Source organism: Leptidea sinapis, chromosome 6 (genome assembly GCF_905404315.1).
Source record: "Leptidea sinapis chromosome 6, ilLepSina1.1, whole genome shotgun sequence".
NCBI classification, from domain to species: domain Eukaryota; kingdom Metazoa; phylum Arthropoda; class Insecta; order Lepidoptera; family Pieridae; genus Leptidea; species Leptidea sinapis.
Genome location: NC_066270.1, coordinates 5,704,647 through 5,721,909, shown reverse-complemented (window position 1 = coordinate 5,721,909; position 17,263 = coordinate 5,704,647). Strand labels below are relative to the sequence as shown.

General features: G+C 34.8%; 1 protein-coding gene across 1 annotated transcript in view; it reads left to right on the top strand.

The window, feature by feature from the left end:
* The first annotated feature begins 421 nt into the window (after positions 1 to 421).
* The window catches only part of LOC126965184 (kinesin-like protein Klp98A), a 62,699-nt gene continuing 45,857 nt past the window's right edge, over positions 422 to 17,263 (top strand). Inside the window, exons 1-4 of the mRNA XM_050808626.1 lie at positions 422 to 597; positions 2,935 to 3,004; positions 4,175 to 4,285; positions 16,056 to 16,172. Of these exons, the coding sequence (XP_050664583.1) occupies positions 551 to 597; positions 2,935 to 3,004; positions 4,175 to 4,285; positions 16,056 to 16,172 (345 nt within the window). The 5' untranslated portion in view covers positions 422 to 550. The remainder of the gene's footprint in view (positions 598 to 2,934; positions 3,005 to 4,174; positions 4,286 to 16,055; positions 16,173 to 17,263) is intronic.

The following is a 17,263-nucleotide window of genomic DNA, read 5'->3' as shown; positions in this document are numbered from 1 at the left end:
TAATATGATGCCTTTGTACGTTGAAATAACAATTTTAAATAATACATTTTACTGAGTTATGTAATAAATGAAGTATAAAAATAAAAAACCAAAACTATTACCTACATACTAATTTAATCCTACTTTAGTTGGTAATACCATATAAAGTTTTTTTTGAATTTGCCGCCTTTTGCTAGGTTAAGCTTTCATTAGCCAGACTATATCAATTATTATTTTTGGGAATTTTAAATTTGGAGAAACAAGGTTTTTGAGGAATTACAGGTTGTAGATCTCCATAAAATTTCCCTATAGAGTTTTTAGAAACCTGCCGTAATTATGTTGGATCAACTCCAAAAACACTTAGAGAGCGGAATGAAAACAAAACAGCTCCAAAAGATCAATGTCAAAGTCAAATGTCAAACCTCTCAGTCTGCAATAAATATTGTTTCCCATTGTTTGTGTTTTTAGTTTTGTGCTGAACGAAAATTTATTTTGTATTTAAATCCTATGATGGCCTAAAGAGCTTGTGAAGTTCTTAACAATTTTAGTACAAACACAGTAATGTGTCAGAATGGCTTCCGTAAAGGTTGCTGTAAGGGTTCGCCCATTCAATCAAAGGTAACTATTAGTCATCGAAATATAATTTTTTCGTTAAAACATTTGACACCAAGATAAGGAAAATAATATTACTATACACCAATCTAGTAGGAATCGCACAACCGCTGATCAGGACAATAATTAGCTCATAAGATACATTCTAATATTTCGAAAGCACAAAAAGGCAATGATGTCACAAAGGCTTTCACGGTTCGTTTATATTTAGAGCGAAAACTGTTTTTCGACAGTTAACGAAAGTTTTCTAAAATATGTAAAAAGTTGACCTCTTTAATTAAGAATGGTCAAATAAGTAGACTGTTGAAAGAGCATTTTACTATGCTATTGCATGATGTTATTAATACTATAGAATGTTTTGTTTTTTAGGACTTTGTTTATACATATATTTACTAACACATTCCTATAAACATATTGAATTTACTGTAAATTGAATTTGAATGTTAAGTCTTACTTAGCTTTTTGAAAAATGCGTGAATGATAAGACAAACTTCTGTTTTTTCTTTTACAATCATTATAGCTAATAATTAGTGAATAATAATTAATTAATTAATTGTGATTGTGCCACCAAATACTAGTTTTAATATAAACTATGAAGAGCAGTTTGCAATTATGTGATTATTTTATAACAAATTATGAATAAAAATTATAATAAATCTTTTCATGAAGTTTAAAGGCTGGGGTTAAACTTTGTGCTAATTGGTTATCTATAAATCATATTTATAATGTATTGCGAAGAAACAAAAACAGTAGCATATAACTCCATAGTAATATGTGCATTAAATTTTTTTAGTTGAGATTTCCATTTAAATTATTTAATCAAGTAAATTATAGAAAATTTATTGAATTAGGCGTTACTTTGTGGAAATCCATAATTATACAAATGATTTAAGTTTTCTTTAGTGTTAATTCCGCCAACAATTCGACACGTGTTTCGCCTCTACACGAGGAATCCTCAGGACATGTTGTCTCGCCAAAATCTGGCACAAGACTCAATGTTGTGCCAGATTTTTCAAAACTTTAATCATTTGTGTAAGTAAATTATATTTTAAGTGATGACAATATATCAGCAATCACTTTCCTCACACATATTTAGGGAAAGTAACAAAGGGCCCCTTGACCATTTACCATAAGCAGTGTCAAAAATTCTTATAAAAAAACATTATACTTGTTATTTTTTTATATCCCTAATCATACATTTTAAAGATGTATCATCTATCAATTGATTATGCCACCACTTAGTACTGTTTAAATTATTATTAAACCTATCATTAACATCCAGCCACAATTTGCTGAGTGAGAGATTATCTTGTTCAATAAGTAACCACCCACATAAAATTATTTTCATTTACTATTAAAATTTGGAATTATATGAAATTCAAATTATTGGAGTAAAACATGATAAAATAATAAATTTATAGTCTATAAAACCTCCCAGCCAAACACAGAGTTTGTCTATTATATATCAGGTCATTATATTTGCCCTGCAGCTGAACTATTAATATAATACCTATATACAAGAAAATATGAATAAATATGTATGTATGAAATGTAATTTAAAAATTTTAACAAGCTGTTGATATCTGTGAGACTTTAACAGTGCTTTAATTAAGGCTTTTATACTGCTCAAGAATGTATTGTGACCCATAGGTCAAATCTTTAAGATATTTCATAAAATATCTTAAAGATTTGATTTAATTTGCCAGTAATATAAGTAATACAAACAATAATAAAAAAGAATATATAAGGATTATAAGAAAAAAAAAATGCAATCACTTATTGCACATTCACACCAACTTTTGTGTTTCTGTGTATCATAAAATATCTGTATGTACATTAAAATAATGAATTGTATTCACAGTAAAATAAAATTGAGAAATCGAAAAAATAAAAACATTTTAATTATTGTTCGTTATGATAGGTCATATTGGCTAGTAATTTTGAATATTAGTTTTGTGTTGCTGTGCAAAACGTTAGCAGAATGAGAAACATGAATATTTCAAACATTAAAATGCTATTAATTTTTTTCAATACTAATAAATTATTTTAATTTTGTAATTGTTTTTGTGTTACATTTATTGTAAGTCCTCAGTTCCAGATGATTTCAGTTACCATCAAACATAAACTTGTGAAATCTACAAATCTTAGGTTTTCCTAGACAATGAATGGTAGCCAAACATCCCATATGTATTAATATATATAATATAATTATAAATTATTCTCGAAGCATGGCCCTCCCAAAGACTCTTCTAAACAATAGACAATAATTGTTTGACTCTATTTAGTTTGAAACTCTAAAAATTATTAAATTACAATGTTTGTTTCATGTGATTCAATTTACAGGGAGAAAGATATGAATGCAAAGTTAATAGTACAAATGGATGGCAAGAAGACTCGACTTCATACTGTAAAAGTGAGTTAATGTTTTAATTATTAAATAGTGGTTTTGTTAAAAAAATAAACAATGCAACATTCCAAGTAATTTAGAAAAATATAAATTATAATATTCGAATGCAATTGCAATTTCGATTGCTTTTGTTTCAGCATAGATATCACTATCCACAAATGTCAACACAGCAAACCTTGTTTTGCCATATAGTATTTTTAGGTACACTACGGCCGCTTATTGCATGAATTGTCATATGTAGTGAAATGCTAGTGACTGAATTATATAGGTATTTCTATGTCAAAAAAATATAGGTTCCGGATAAGTGATCACCATAAATTATATAAAACCATTTCCGAAATACACTGCATCATCCGATTCATAATTCACTTTCGCTTTGTTAGATAAATAAATATAAATTAGACTGTGAATCACCTGATTGTATGTTACTCTCAAGAGGAGAAGGTAATGTCATATCAAGTTGAAGGAACTGTACTAAATTTGGGAGTGTTGGTAAGAGTTGTTCAGGGTAATAACATCAGCTGAATTTCAATCATCACCAACGGACAAATGGATGTAGTTCCTGAAAAACGTTCCAAGCCACAAACATCACATTTTAAGGAATTCGTGTTTAAAGTTTAATAAATATTAGTGTATTCCATACATGTGAGTTATGCTACTAAGTCATGGTGTCATTTAAAGAGTGACAGTAGGGCTGCTAATTTTTGTCAGTCAGTTAATAAAAGTCACTTGACCAGTTTCAGTTTTTTTTGTGGTTTGGAATGTATTTCTGGAATTACGTCCAAATACGAATGCTATTCCACAAGAGTTTTCCAAAGTACTGAGGAATTCTTGCTTCGCACAGCGACTTTATGGAATCATCTACAGGCTGCACTATTCCCGAATCGATACAACTTAGAGACCTTCAAGCTTTGAGCATTCTACCAAATCAAAGGTCAGCAATGCATCTCTTGACCTCCATCTCAAGGTAGCTGGCTTTTTACTTTCCTTGGTGGGCCACTTGTATTTCCCCCCCTCTTTATACATTTAAACTAAATCATAACATGGTAACATTAAATTCTTTATTTTTACTTTCAAATAAAATTATATTCCTCTTGGACAAATAAAAGATACAGTTAAAAAGTGTTATTTTCCGATCGTAATAGTCAACTGCTGTAATATAAATTCATCTTACAGAGTAGTAAAGAACAGAATGAAGGAAGCAGAGAAAAGTACAAAGACTTCACATTCGACCACTCCTACTGGTCCTACGACTCTGAAGATAATCACTATGCATCACAAGAACAGGTTAGTGTACAACTCTATCTTTTTAATAGTATAGCTTTTTGGTTTACTTCATATTTTTGTTAATTGTTTTATTAAGTACAAATCTTATCTATATATATAAAAATGAATTGCTGTTCGTTAGTCTCGCTAAAACTCGAGAACGGCTGGACCGATTTGAATAAATAGGAAAATGCTCGGAATTAAATGAAAACAACAAATTTGTTTTTCCTTTGATGCGTACCCCGTCGAATTTATTGACGCAACGGTTTGACAGTTATGCTGTGAAAAATTTTTATTACAACAATTAGGGGGCATTTTTTCGAAGCAATTCTTGATTTTATGATATATTTTTGACAAATTCATAAAAAAAACATTATTTTATTTATTATATACAGAACAACGTCTGTCGGGTCAGCTAGTAATATAATAAAATAAAAGTAATAACTACTCATGCTTTCTATCTGTGAAATTATTGTTGATCGTCTTGTATTTAGTAAAAAATATTAACTCTTAATTTTGTTTACTCTTTGACTACATCGAGACTCTCTCTGGTTAGTATTCTGTAGTTATTTTAATGTTAAGCACTTAGAAAAATCCACCCGTGTTCTGGTGGGACAGTGAGGCTCTAATTTTTCTTCAACACATTCAATAACACGACTCAATATCAATATTTGTATACCTGTAAAATTTAAATCATGCGACTATCGACTATCCCCGTATAAATCTGTAACAAAATATACATCTATCTAATATATAAAATTCTCCTGTCATGGTGTTAAACATTGAACTCCTCCGAAACGGCTTGACGACCGATTCTCATGAAATTTTGTGTGCATATTGGGTAGGTCTGAGAATCGGACAACATCTATTTTTCATCCCACTAAATGTTAAGGATGGTCCACACGATTTTTTTTTAATTTTTTTTTTAATTGTTTGATTATGAGTCAGCATTAAAAAATACAAGCAACTTCAAATTTTCACCCATCTACGGTCAACAGTTACTTTTGTATCGCGATTTTAATATCGGCAATACAACATTTGCTGGGTCAGCTAGTATTATATAATAATTGAATGATGGAAAATATATTTTTGTCTACTAATATTTTATTTATTATCTATATAATAACGCGACGAACATAATCGCGAAAGTTCATAGTGAGCACTGAGGTATAGAGAGAGTATATTATATTTTCCACAGAAATTTCTGTGTCACATGAACATTCTATGAAGAACACACCTGCGAACAAAGAACCGCACGAATAATTCCGCAGTAAAATGTGTGTTTTTTATGTCAATAAGGGACGAGACGAGCAAGGCGTTCAGCTGATAGTAATTGTTACGCCCTGCCCATTATAATGCAGTGCCTATGGTCTGGGGCCTCCCTATTCCTTATTTGCCCCGGTGAAGCACAGGGCAAAAGGTGACGTAAGAGGCGACTAAGGGCTAAACCAGTAGGAGGCTCCTTTGCACAGGATGCCGGCTAAGTAATGGGTACCACAACGATTTCTGCCTTAAAGCAGTAATGTGTAAACATAACTGTGTTTCGGTCTGAAAGGCGCCGTAGCTAGTGAAATTACTGGGCAAATGAGATTTAAAATCTTATGTCTCAACTCTCAAGGTGAGGAGTGAATTGTTGTGCCGCTCCACATAATCCACTATTTTTTAGATTTTAACTCGCGCAATATCTTTTTATTGTGTACAATGTATTATTTGTTGGGTATTGTTATTTTATTATTAATTGATAGTAACCGTGATGAAATTAGTCGCCGTGATTGAAATTTAGTACGTTGGTAATAAACCGCTACATATTCCCGCGACGAATATCGACGAATAGTCGGTAAAGCCGATTATCCGGCAACTAACGTAGTCGGCGTTTATTCGGCTAAAAAGGCCGTGTATCCGGCTTCTTACCTTGTATGTAGATATTTGTCAATAAAATTTATGTAGGGCGAATTACAATCAATAAAAATCTTGTTTGTTTATTAATATTTTTATTTTATAATCAGTCTATACATTTCGAAATGTAACGGTCTTCTAGTCGGCATCTTTACAACCAACTAATCGGCTAGTCGGCCAAAGTCATAAGCGGCACATCTCTAATATGTACTTTATTCCGAGCATGTGAATTACTTACGGCCGTTTTCAATAATCTATCTATCCTTAGTTTAACGTTCTAGAGGTAGACAAATCTATCCTTTCACGCTTACTTACATTTCAGTAACCTATCGACATAAAGCATTGGACTCTAACTATATTGCACATAACTATGGATAGACAAGATCTTGTCATTAAATGGTGACAGCAATGTATCCATAACTAGAGATACGTTATTGAAAACGGCCGTAAATTCGACATACTTATGGATAGATAAGATCTTGTCATTAAATGGTGACAGCAATGTATCCATAACTAGAGATACGTTATTGAAAACGGCCCTAAATTGGACATACTTATGGATAGATAAGATCTTGTCATTAAACGGTGACAGCAATATATCCGTAACTAATTAATACGTTATTGAAAACGGCAGTAAGAGTGCTAATGTTCACTGTGAACGGTGTTTCGTTGTCATTGTTTATTTGTTCCACATTCCCATCATGAGGAAATAACAACAAAACACTCAGATTTAATGATTAATTACTTTTTGAATAACATCCGAATCGATATGTATTATATATATTAAATTTATTATAATATAACAATAAGCTGTACCCTATATTGACTTTAATAGGGTTCAGTAGCCAAATCACAAAAAAACAGAACGCGAAACAGCGCGAGAGACACTTCCAAAGGGATAAAATGTATGCCCCACCCCTGTAACTTGTAAAATAAGAGAATGATAAAACTAAAAAAGAATGTGATGTACATTACCATGCAAAATTCCACCTTGGTTTGCAAATACACTATTTTTAAAGCATCGATCAAAGTTACAACGAACTACAAGAACTTTTATATTCTGTTACTTGCTGCTAGGGAGCCCTTCATGGGCGAGTCCGACTCCCGCTTTTTTTATCTATCTATATATATAAAAGAGAATGTATGTTTGTATGTTCCCTAATAACTCCTAAACTATTCGACCGATCTCAATGAAATCTTTTGTAATAGATTCGTTGAAGCTCAAGCAAGGTTTACATATATAATTTATATGGCAAAACAACGTTTGCCAGGTCAGCTAGTATTAAATAACCAAAAAGGTCATATCCATCATCATTATAATTTTGACGACCTATAATAATAGGTCTCGCAAAGATTGGTCTTTTATAAAGTCCTATGCAATTAGCTGTGTCGCTAGAAATATAATTAATTTATATAAACTATTAATTTCACTTTGTTTAGAGTTTAGACTCTATTCGATACCTAGTGCAAGACAAAATATAGCACAATTAAATTAGGTAAAAAATGTAGCACAATTTTGCAATTCAGCCCATGTTACTACTACGCATGATAATATACTACATTACCTCATTCTACTGGTGAGATAATTTTTAAAAACTCTAGTTGATTTTGAGTTAATTCATCTCAAACACACAAAAATGCATATCTAGATAGTGAGTAATATATTGAGTGAAGTAAAGTTCAGACGTTCGTAATAGTGACGTCATGCAGAAGTGATAGGTTGAAGGTTCCGTCCCTGTTCCAATGCATGGAAATGTTTTTTTTTTATAATAAACGCCAGTGTTTTTGCCCTGTTGAAGAGTAGATTAAGATTAAATTATATTGTGTTTGTACGGCGAATATTCTAGTTGCCTTTCCGTCATTGAGCAACAAATGTCCGAACATCATTGCGCTAACTTATAATTACTGTAGCAAGTGTGTTCATAACCTGTCTTGTATGGTCGGAGCTATGATTCTACGATACTTCAATAGACGGTATATAGATTACTATTATCGAGATCTGACTGTGGCGTATTACGTCACCGAGTACGCAGGTGATCGAAGCGTTGGGTGAGATTACCGATTCCGATCAATGACGTTCTAAACATATGGATATATCATTCTGATAACGGCGAAAGTGTGCTTAAAGACAATGTAAGCACACTTTTCTCCTTAGGCTTGTGTCATCTGTGTGTCATCAATCAACAAACCTAAGTGTGCTATAAGAAGTGCTTAAATAATACATTAACGACTCAAAAAAAGATGGTGTGAGTTATCATCGGTAAGGTTATTTTATTTATATAAGATTGATGTGCGAATGTGAAATGCGGAAGTAATTTTATAAAACGAATATTATTTCATTAAATATGGTACAATATTACTGACAAGTCCCCAGACAAGACCCGCTTGTCAGAATGGGACAATCGGGTTCTAAATTCAAGATACGCAGCTGAAACTGAAATAGTGTTTACATTGCTGCCTATTGACCGATAATATTTTAAACAACTGAGTAATCGCAGAAATGTATAGACATAGCTGTCAAAGGTTACTATAGTGCCATTTGTGGCGTGTGCCATATTTCAGATTTGATTTTGTATGAGGTGCATCGTATATATGTATAGAACGTCATTGATTCCGATTATCCAAGAAAGATTTATTGTCATTTCAAAGTTCATGCTCGATAGTTGCACAAAACCGTTATGAATAAATTCAACGGTTAATTATTTAATTCTTGCCAGTTAACGGCGTTTGCCTTTTTACGAAACATCTTTGATATAATAATAAGCCTTTATTCAGATAGTAGAATTTACATATAATATACTTAGATACTATTCTTAACTAATTATCTATCACTACCGTCGGTCGTGTATTGACAAAGGCCTCTTCCAACCTCTTCCACTCTTTTCTATCTTTAGCTATCCTAGACCATGTTTTGCCTGCTATCGTCCTAAGTTCGTCTGACCATCTCCTGTATTGTCCCCCCCGTTTCCTTTTTAGGTTACAGGGGTACCAGTCTGTGATGTATTTGCTCCATTTGTCTATACCCCGATATTTACGTTTTATATTCAACATACTCTCTGGCAAGTCTCTAGTTTTTTAATCTGTCTTTGCGTGTGTGACAACCATAGGTCAGTACAGGAAATACACAAGTATTAAAACAACTTTGATAGCGCTGCCCTGATTATACCCACTGCCCTTTTGTAACAGGCTCACGTCATCTATGACGCGTAAGGTTGTAATGTGAACGTAATCGCAGTGCCTTTTATACTAGTTTCTAGAAGGATAGAATAGTGTTCAATTGACTCGGTGACATCGAAACTAACAGAAGAGCGTAACTGGCTTTTAAGACAAGTATTATTATGATTTGCTTACGGCCGTTCCTAATATACTATCTACAGATAGAGATAAATTACTACCTTCTCCTGTCAGTAATTAGCTGTCTATAATCTGTCCCAATATACCCGATAAGTCATTCTTATCGCCTTATATTGGGACGCGTGAATTGCAATTTCCATACAAACTTCTATAGCTGGTAAGCTATACGTCGTCCCGTTGACAGACAGCGTGTACGGATAAGGGGATTTACCGTCGTCGATAAGTTTATTGGGACGGAAAAGTCAACGATAGTTACGATTTTTATCTCAAGTAAGAGATACTGAATATTGGGTTTCGGCCGTTAGAATACGAGAAGCGGTTTAAAAATTTATGTAATAAATAATAAAAAAATAACGGTTAAAATAGCTCACTGAAGGAAACCTAATGAAACTCTTTTGCGAGTCTTTACTGAGACTTGCGTAATGAAACCGAACAGATTTTGAAGGGATTGATAACTTTTGATGAAAAATGGATAACGACAATAGAACGTTCGAAAAAGGTTATGGGACAAGGTCGGTCATGCTTCACAAACTGTGGCAAAACCCGGTTAAAGCTGAAATTAAATGCCGGGTTAAATGATGCTATGTGTATGATAGGTTTGGAAGGGCATTGTTCATAATGAGATTTTACCTGCGGGAAGATCCAGAAGATTTAGATATGTATTGCTAAAACTGATGAAATCAATGCAAGAAGTGGAAAGAGTCGGAATTGATCAAAAGGGAGGAGATAGAGACCTTTCATCACTTTAACGCTAAACCACACACATCTTTATCCAATCAGTAAAAATTAGGAGAATTTTGTTTATTTTTTTAATTTTTTCGTATAGACCTGAACTTGCACTTTAAGATTTCCACCTGTTACGTTCTCTTTAGATTCCTTTAGGCAGTGTCAAGTTAACTACAAGAGATAATTGCGAAAACAACTTGTGTTGATTTTTTTTTTATCACAAATTCCAAAGTTCTTACAGCAAGATACAAGATGGCAAAAATTCATTGAACAAAATGGTACATAACAATATATACTGTGATTAAATGCAAAAACTTTGCAGAAAAATTACATTAGTTTTCTTATAAAATGCTGAGAAACTTTTCCCCCATCCAACAGGCATTTTCCTTTATCTATCGCTGCTGATCTTTCTTTTTATCTAAACATATTAAAAACTTGTTTAGGAGAATGGTATTTTAAAGCATATAAACAATTAAGATGGTGTTTATATGGGTGTAGGCTATAAACGGATTCCTTACTGAGTTCGAGGCATAAAAACAACATAAATTGATCGCGACCTTGCCTTAGTTTGTTAGCAAGCAATACATCAAATACGTTTATATTATGTATTGATACTTTAAGTAATCTAAAAAGGTAAATAATGTGAGTATATATGTGGGAAGTCCGATTAAAAAATTATCGCTTTCTTTGGATTCAGTCCCTCAATAGGGCTGCATCTGGAGCGGATGATCTGCCTTTGGTTTCTATCCAGCAGCGCATTTCTTACAACCGTGAAGAATTTGGATGACGAATCATTAATTTGGTCGGTTCATCTTGTTGGTGAACGACCGTGCGATCTTTTGTCATCGGTATTTCCGACCACAAAAAGTATTTCCAAACATTCGTCGCCTTTGCGCATTTAAATTAAAAAATAATATTTTTTTATGGGAGAGGAGGACAAACGAGCTTACGGGTCAGCTGATGCTGAGTCATCATCGCCGCCCATATTCTCTTGCAATACCAGAGGAATCACAGGAGCGTTGCCGGCCCTTCTAAGGAAGGTGTGCGTGCTAAGAAAGTTCATTGAAAATCGCATGTGGAGGAACGCCTCACATCCAGATGGTGGGGATGATAACCTTATCGTGCGGAGAAATTATTACTAATATTTATTTGTTTAGGTCCTTTACATCTTTTTTATATTTTACTTTTATGGGAAAAAGTGACGGGACGTTCAAGACTACCTGATAGTAACACGCCCTGACCATAAATATCCATTACCGCTAAAGATTATTGAATAACTTTCAATTCTGAACTAGAAATATTTACACAGATATGAAGTCTCATGAGGTCAGTTTGAAATTTTGTTGCCGCGGCATTACAAACCGAAACGATAATATAAACAGTAGCTTGACGGCAGAAAAAGTCTTGTATGTTTGTCCATTAGTCCATCAGGGAAGCGAAATGTAGTTCGAAATAAAAGGCAGGGAGAGGTTAAAGAATAATAGAAGGCCTTTACCAAAAGATTAAATAAACATAAAATGTACAATTATAGAATTCATAGTAAACCGGTTTTTTATTTTATTACTATTTATTTAATTGTTTACCGAAAACTATTTTAAAAGTGTGTGCATTAACTAAAAATAAATTATTTTACAACCAAATGATAATATTTTTAATCACAGTTCCCAAATAAATATAGGTATCTAGGTCGTTCCTTTGCGAATAAGGCGCGCACCTGATCGGTATTTTAGGTTACCTATCTTAAAGTGTATGGTTTCTTTAAATTTTTTATAAAGATCCGAAATTGCGTCCTACAGTACATTGCACACCAAGTAACCTACGAAGCAGCAATTTATAGGCACGCGTCAAAGTCGGCCTCAAAACTCCCGAGTAGTGGAATCATACTATTCCCCGAATGATCTGTATAGAGAATTAAACAATTTCTCCGCCCGCTGAAACACGCTTGTACCTAATAGATCTTTCGTCCCAGTTGTCATGTCAATACGGAGACACCTTCCGAGCCTAAACCTGCTCGTCAAAATTTCGTACCTACTTTAATAATCCTCAACAAACTCCTGTTAATACTTAGGAGACATGTATATAGCAGGTTGTCCATTATCATTAAATTACAGCAATGAAAAACACATGACCTTGGCTCGGAAAGGTCGTGTCAATGTATGATCGCTTTGTGTTTGAACAATTGTTGTTCTACATAAAGGATTACGCGACCATACTGGTGAAGCCGAATGACCTAGTGCGGCTAAAATGTAAAAAAATATTGGATTCGGTTTTTTTAGCTATTAATGCCAGGAGAATAACAGCCTTGTTTACAGCTTTACGGAAGGCCATGTTCACATAAAAAAACGATGGCGAACTCATTGAAGATTAAGGTCTCCCATCTCTGTCTTTCGTCTAGCTATTTCTTTCGTTCCACTTAAATATGCTCTTACGGTGGAGGGAAATTTCGTCAGCTAACCTACCCACACCTGCTAAATGTGTGTGAAGAAGACAGACTCGCATTGAAAAAAATCACCCTAGGGCCGTTTTCATCCAAAATAGGTGCGCAGTAGGGGTTTAGTTACGGAAATCTATCTATCTGTTCTATATCTGTTAATATTTCGAAGATAAGCTCAAACAAAAGATACGGCATTTTTTTTTATATTTCGTTACTATAAGAATCTATAGATAAGTACGTTGTATTGACATGTGTTTGGAGAATGGTCGCACAGCACATAAGAAGAAAAGTTCGTAAATGTGTTGTTAAGTTGTGTAAGCGTCTTTAGCAAGAAAGTTTTTGCCTCTTTGTGTCTCAACCATTTTGTGGATTCGTCGGCCTGCTGATTAGATTTAGGGACATTCATGGTCAGACCACACTCCCTTCTCCAAGGCCGACAACGCATCTTTTGGCTTCTGGTATTGCGGATGTCCATAGGTGGCTGGTGTTCTAACAGGTTGCCCCACCCCAATATTAAAATAGTCACGTTTCCTCAGGAATGTATCATAATTTCGGGATAAAATGCTTGTACATGATATACTTCTCGGCATCCTTGGCAACGAGTGTTCATTTCATTATGATTGGTGTAATAGTTATGACATGGAATAACGAACTTAACTCATATTCGTTTCGTTTTCTCGAAGCCCCCCTATAACTTCGTTGTGGATAATATTAGAAGATTTAAAGCAAGTTAATATATTTATTTAAAACATAAAATATTTATATTGTTAATATGGCGACTATAAGATGTTGTTAGGTTAGCTAATTATGTAATAACTTAAGACAGAAGGACCCTTAAGTAGGGACTAAATAAATTGACCGACTTGGTATAACATGGATCTCACAACTTTTTACCGTAGAAGAACTGAGTTTACAAGTTTTATTTTTGATGGCATTAGTTATTTATATGACATACTAGTAGACCCGACAGACGTTGTCCTATACACACGTCTTAAATTTGAAAAATCGGTCCTATCGCTAAGAGGAGTTTGCTAACATACACATGAGCAGGAGGATTATATTATATGGACGGAATTAAGAATCTAAATGAATCTCAAATTCACTGGAACACGCAAATAAATCATCAAAATAGGTCCCGCCGTTAAGGAGGTATTTCAATTGTGAATCTAAACCATTCTCGAATCCACCACCACTTGAAAACACACAGAAAGTTTCATTTAATCGGTCCAGCCGTTTAGGAGGATTTCAGTTACAACAGACGCACAAAAGAAATATATATATTAAGATTTACAACATATATGTACATGACAGGGAGAAGGTATCTATTAAGATGCGCTTGTCATGCAATAATCGGCTTAGGCTCGAAACGTAGACGTTAATTCAGAAGCCCCTCGGCGCAAATAGCATTATTGAAATCGCAACACTAAGGCCCATAATCCATAAGATACAGAGTTTTATTGTCACAAGCAATTAAACTAACGGGGTGCGTTCAGAACTTCAGTGTGTAGCTGTTTCGTTCTTTATCAACTTGCTCCTATGTTCGGCACGACCACGGTTGTATTCATATTGACATGTATAATATGTACCTAATATTAGTTATAACGTCAAAGTGAAATGTTTAAAAAGCGCGAATGCACTAGGAACGCATCTACCATATTATTATTCACATCATCATCATCAGCCGGAAGACGTCGACTGCTGGACAAAGATCTCCATGGCGACCGGTGCTGCGCTGCCCTCGTCCAACGTATTCCGGCGATCTTGATCACATCGTCGGTCAATCTTGTACCAAAACTGCGTCTTCCGGTACGTGGTCGCTATTTGAGGACTTTTCTGCCCCACCGGCCATCTGTGCGTCGGACTTTGTGCCCTGCCCACTGCCACTTCAGTTTCCCAATCATTTGGGCTGATTCGGTGACTTTGGTTCTCCTACGGATCTCCTCATTTCTGATTCGATCTCGAAACTCCGAAACTTATTCACATATTATGTCAATTTTCCGATAAACGTCAGAGTGTTTTCTAACTATCAGTTTTGATGTTTAAAAAGTTGCAGTCCTCCGAGTTCCGGAACGGGCGAGTTGCGTCAATCGAACATTAACGTTGCATTACGATCGTAGGTTGTGAACGCGTGTCTGTATGTGCAGTGTTTGTATTTACTACGTCTTATTTCTTTTTTTTTCAAATGAAAATAAGAGACGACACGTTCAGCTGTTGGTAATTGATACCACCTGCCCATACACAATGCAGTGCCGCTCAGGATTACTCTCACTCGTCAACTTGAGACATAAGTTGTCAAGTCTCATTTGACCAGTTATTTCACTAGCTATGGCGCCCTTCAGATCGAAACACAGTAATGCTTACACACTACTGCTTCACGGCAGAAATAGGCGCCGTTGTGGTACCCTTAATCTAGCCGGCATCCGGTGCCGTTATATTGTCACTGTTATGAGCCGCTTAAACAGATGTAAGCCGTTCTGCAAAAATATTAATTATTGTTCGTTACAAAAAACTGTCGACAAGAGGTATATCCGATACCAAAAGCATACATTCAATCTAAGACATATTTAGAAATACTAGCGTAGAACGAACTAGCACCGGTGAAGTCGCATTTATAACAATGCCTAAGACCGTGTGAAATATGCTAATGCTCTAGTAAGCTCAATAACTATAAACACCTTGTTGAGTTGACTCTTAGACTATGAACTCTACAGACTCAAGGTCATATCACGTGAGTCACTACAATTGTTGATTCTGCTTATCGGGTTTCTTGTTCGATTCCCGATGTTTCCACTTTGATAATGATTCCACGTCTGTGTGTATGTTTTGTTATACAACTATTTTTCGAGTAGTAGAAATGATTAATTAGTGAATTCCGACGGGGCAATATCATCTGCTTATTCTTTTCCACGCACAAATATCGCAGGTGTGAACAGCTGTTAATAAATCACGAAGCATCGCATATTCTCATATGAGATTCTGAACCGAATTTTTATTTATGCAAATATATTCATCAGAATAAAGTTTTTTATGAAAATAAGGGACGAGACGAGCTGGACGTTCAGCTAATGGTAATAACGCTCTGCCCATTACAATGCAGTGCCGCTCAGGATTCTTGAGACACCCAAAAATTCTGAGCGGCGCTACAATTGCGCTCGTCACCTTGAGACATAAGATGTTTAGTCTCATTTGCTCAGTAATTTCACTAGCTACGGCGCCCTTCAGACCAAAACACGATAATGTTTACACATTACTGCTTCACGGCAGAAATAGGCGCCGTTGTGGTACCCATAATCTAGCCGGCATCCTGTGCGAAAGAGCCTCCCACTGGTATTGTTTGTTTAATTTTTGTAATTTATCACAAAATTTATTTATTATCTACAGGTATTCTCGGATCTGGGCTTGGAGGTGCTGGACAGCGCGTTCGAGGGTTACAATGCGTGCGTGTTCGCATACGGGCAGACTGGTAGCGGGAAGACATTCACCATGATGGGCTCCCCGGTCAGTTCATTAAATGTTGATTTTTGGTATTTGTGGTATTAGTAGCGGAAAGTAACGTTATGTCACGTTATATGACGGGGGGTTAACGAGTAGCTAGTCGAAATGGGCGCTAACGGCCGTTCCGAATATACTATCTATAGATAGAGATAAAATACTAACTTCTACTGTCAGTCATTTGCTGTCAATAATCTGAAGATGTCCCAATATACCCGATAAGTCATTCTTATCGCCAGTTCACTGTTGCAATTTCCATACAAACTTCTATTGCTGGTAAGCTACGCGTCTTCCCATTGACAGACATCGTGTACGGATAAGATAAGTTACCGTCGATAAGTTTATTGGGGCAGAAAAGTCAACGATAGTTATGATTTTTTATCTCAAGTAGGCCACAACCGGAGATAGACTGAATGTTGGGAATTTCCGTTAGTCATCTTGAAATAGGCTAACTTTTGATGATTAATTCTTATTGGTACAAATTGAAAAGTCTTCATTGTATTTTGGTAAATACAAGAACTTGATAGAGGCGAAAAATTATAGAAATGTTTGTTAAACATAATTATGTATAGCTATTATGTTTTCTTTGTATTTATTGTAAGGTTTAAAATTATATAAATATCCTTATAAAAACATCTAATTCAACCCACGGACGAGTAAAAAAATAAGGACTCCGTGTCACCTTACATAACAGTGAGGCACCAAAACAAGCCGGTAAACGTGTAAATACATAGAGCCCCAGACATACACTTACACTAATATAAGCCGATCGGCCGCCATTACGATATTTGCCATCGTCTGTGACAGATCAGTTTTCGTCGCAATGAAATATATTAAAAATGCCGTTGTGCGCTGTGAAAAAGTGTAAAAACAATAATATAAAAGTATTTGTGGATATATGATTATCTAAGGGAGAAAAAAATGTGTAACTGGTATACCCCGTAAACGCACACACTCTAGCATAAAGGTGCTTCACTTGCTAATATCACAGCGCGGAGTCTTTCTTTTTTTACTAGTCTGTGATTCAACCCACAAAGTATATTAATTAAATTAGCGCTACTGCAACAGAATAAAGGGTAATAGTAACAGAAGTATCA